The sequence below is a fragment of the Egretta garzetta genome, unplaced genomic scaffold, assembly GCF_000687185.1.
Source record: "Egretta garzetta isolate BGI_Z169 unplaced genomic scaffold, ASM68718v1 scaffold417, whole genome shotgun sequence".
NCBI lineage: Eukaryota > Metazoa > Chordata > Aves > Pelecaniformes > Ardeidae > Egretta > Egretta garzetta.
This window is the reverse complement of record NW_009260227.1, coordinates 567,664-571,258: the sequence shown is the minus strand read 5'-3', so window position 1 is coordinate 571,258 and position 3,595 is coordinate 567,664. Positions and strand designations below refer to the sequence as shown.

The 3,595-nt window shown below is 52.6% G+C and overlaps 1 protein-coding gene across 1 annotated transcript; it reads right to left on the bottom strand.

The window, feature by feature from the left end:
• Positions 1-2,621: 2,621 nt before the first annotated feature.
• On the bottom strand, positions 2,622-2,891 carry BRD3OS (BRD3 opposite strand). The gene has a single exon (XM_035897629.1). The coding sequence runs from the start codon at positions 2,889-2,891 to the stop codon at positions 2,622-2,624; it is 270 nt and encodes an 89-aa protein (XP_035753522.1).
• Between the last annotated feature and the right edge of the window lie 704 nt (positions 2,892-3,595).

The following is a 3,595-nucleotide window of genomic DNA, read 5'->3' as shown; positions in this document are numbered from 1 at the left end:
GACCCACAGCCCCACCAGTAACTAAGGCAGTTCCCAAATGGGAGAAGCTGCCTCTCTGCTGAGCTTTCCCTCCTCTGCCTGGGTGGGGATTGGGAGCAATAAGAGCTGTAGCCCTTATGGGCGCCGAAGTGATGGACATGCAGAAGAAAACCAGCTGCTCACGGTGGTGCATTCACATCACTTTAATGCACTTTATCAAAGAGGCTCCAACAGCATTTCAAACGAGTGCAGTGACACTACGCCCCTGGCTCACAGAAATGCTCGCTCGTAGCAGCCACCCCCCAAACCCGCTGTGACTAACAAGGACACGGAAAATGGTGCGGTCACGTTCACGGAGAGATGGAAGAACAAGTCACACGCTTCTCTGCTGTCACATCCAGCCTCAGCCCTGGAAGAGCTCATGCACGTACTTGAGTTTCTGTTCTTCTATGGCCCAATTAACACTCTTACAATTTTGGTTTACCAGCCACATAAACCAAAAGAGACTGATTATACCCAAAATAATCAACTTTCTTACTGAAATTTAAAAAAAAAAAAAAAAGTGGTTTTTCTATAAGAAAAGTAAAGAAAATGAACAGCTGGTTTGGGGGATGTGCTGTTCCTTAAACACCCGGAGTTTGCATGCTCCCCTGGGCTGCTGGAAAGGCCCTGAACCACCTCTGCGGGTCCCTTCCCCCCGCCCTTCCCAGGGCAGCCCCCTGCCCATCCCTACACCTAATCAGCCGGGAGCGGGAGCATCCCATGCCATGCTCTGCCTGCAGCAGCCCCTTTGGGACAGGGGCACCGCCGCCGGCAGCTTTCTGACTCTCGCTAGTGTTGTGAATCTCATCAAATGCTTTTTTCCCCCAGTTGAAAAACATTTATTCCCCAAAATATTTCTCAGCCAGAGCTAATCCTGGCAGGATGAAGAGGACCGTTGCCGTGTGCGGAGCGATGCGCAGGGTGGCGAAGCACGGAGGTCTGTCAGCAGGTTTAGTTTCACGAGCACACACGTAAGGTACCACACACTGACACATGCATACGTAGTACTTCAAAAAAAAAATAAAAAAAAATGAGCTGCCTCTGGTTTGCAGTGCATACACATGCTACGGATCGGGGCCGAGTACCCCAAAACTCTACGATCTCCCGTTAAAACAGGTAAGTTCTGCTCAGTGCACTGGGTTTAGCAAAATTGAGTTGTAGCATTTAACCTGCACGGGAGAGCTGGAAGAGATTCTTCTTCACTGTATTAAGGAAAAATAAATAAAGTGCTTGAAAAAATGCAAAAGAGGTTTCAAATAAATATAGTGGAAGTAATGACTGTGCCTCATTTTAGGCAGGTAAATAATCAATACTGAAGTCAACATCAAATACTGATTTGCTGGAAGTTAAGCCTACACCTAAGCACGGCTGGATTAGGCACGCAGGGCTGCGGGAGGACGTCCTAGGCAGGACCTAAAGGGAATCTATGACTTAAGCCCAATGTTAGTGCTGAACCCTGGGCACGGAATCAGCACCCCTTGGAAGTGGTACTGCTTTGAGTTTAATACAGAGCTAGGTGCTTGCTGGGTTGAGTTTCTCAGCTTGATCTTGCCTTGCCCAAGTTAGCGATTCGGCTCTAATGGAAACAACCTGGAAGCAGTCTCTATTCCCAAGAACTGCAACTATTCCCAAGTATTTTTTTCCCTCCTAAAACCCTTCAGTTAGTTGAAACAACCGCTCCCAGACACCACTTTTGAAATACATGCACCAAAGCTACTCTCCAACCCAAATTAGAAGAAAAACCCTTCCAAGCTACTGCGTGCACGAAAACTTAAACACAAAGCAAACGTCAGTAAACTGTTTTCTTCTAAACTGATCTCTGGGGGCAGGTATGTACTTCTGTTTCCTTATGTCCCTTAGCAGGAGATGTGTGTATTTACAGGAGCTTTCTTCCTGCTGCTCTCCTGGGCCCGTCCCTCGCTTGGGTGATCTGTTCTGAAGCGTGGGCTGGGAATCTACCTGCGTGAAGGGAGCCGGCTCCGCCAACTCCAGAAGTCCTGCGGCATCAGAAAGGGCCCTTGGCTTTGCACAGGATCAAACCGTGGCGCGCCACGATAAATCACTTCATTGCCTGGTTGTAAGAGATTTCCAGGGCAGTAATTAAAGGGAGACAGAGCAAGCAGAACAGGTAATGGCCAGGTAGTTGCAAATCCCCTCCCTAAAATCTTAACCTCGATGGAAGATCTGCGCTCGCCTCCCTCCCGCCAGCATCGCAGAGCTTTGGCAATGCGTACGGGCTAGCCAGTGAACATGCCCGCAGGGGACGGCTCCCGGGCGGCAGCGGGTGCTCCTCACGGCACACAAGCCACTTCCAAGCAACACGTGGTCCAGCGTGGACCCTGCCAAGATGCCAGGCAGCAAAGACAGGCTCGTGAGTTCCTGAGGGAGACAGTTTTCGTTACACACACTCAACAACAAGCAAAATCTGATGCTACCAACAGTGAAAACAAACATAAACTTCAGAGAGCCTTTCCGGCCTCTCCCGTACCCACTGCCTTAGCCGCAGGTTTGTCGCAAGGACGATGCAAACCCATCTCCCCCAGCGTGATGCAAGTCTGGTTTGTCTCTACGTCTGGATTTCTAATGCAAAGCCACCGAAATTACATAATAGCACAGAACTTAGATTGCCCCGTGTCCCTGGAGACATCCAGCTTGTTTTTGTCCCGCACCAGGATGGCTTCGTTGCCGTACTGCGAGTACCACATGCTCCGACTCCGGCTCAGGTAAGTGTTGGGGGGGGCCGACTCCAGTTTCTGCTGCTGCTGCTGCCAGATGAGCAGAGAGGTGTCCCGGTACCGCAGCCGGGCGTACCCCTCGGACAAGGCTTTTTCAGGCAGGGGCACCCTCCCGTTCATTACTTTGTCAGTCATCTGCTCAGGGGTAGCTTCAAAGATGACAGCTCCTTCCCGGCAGCTCCAAAATACACCCCGCTGGGTCGGTCTGGATCAGTGGCTGTTGCTTGGAGCTCAAGGGAGAACATCCCCAGGAGCACAGCTCTCAGGACCCACAAGCTGTTGGTCAACGTAAGGACCACTCAGGAGAGGAAGCGGGGACATGCGTGCCCAAAAATCACAACAGGCAGCCTGGCCTCGCTTAAGTAACAAGCCAGGACTTCCGAAAGCTTATCCAGTGGTGATGCCGCTACGTGTTTCATCTTGCAAAGGGACCACACGCACGAGCTGCTTGTTGTTAGAGTCCATGACGTGTCTCAGGAGGCGCGAGTGGTGGCTCCACGGCGGTGGGTTTGCTCCGCGGCCGAGCAGGATGGGCTGAGCGGCTCTGAATGAGTTTTGCTTCCCTGAAGAACAGATCCCGAAGCCGTAGGGCAGACCTAAGAGGGCAGACCTAAGAGGTCACCAGCGGCCAGGCCCGTGCATGAATCCCACCCGTGCTAGATGCCGGTGCCCGGCGGCCGGAGGGAGCTCAGGGACCCCCCGATGTGCTCGGGGATGCAGGAGAGGATGCTGCCTCCGGCCCCGGTTATGGTACCCGAGCTGGGGGACCCATCGCCTCCTGACAGCACCGCTTCACCCTGGGGGGCACGGCGAGGGTCACCCCACGGCCTGGCAGCAGG

Coding starts and splice junctions, on each gene's coding strand:
- BRD3OS (XM_035897629.1), bottom strand. CDS start 2,891: ATGACTGACAAAGTAATGAACGGGAGGGTGCCCCTGCCTGAAAAAGCC.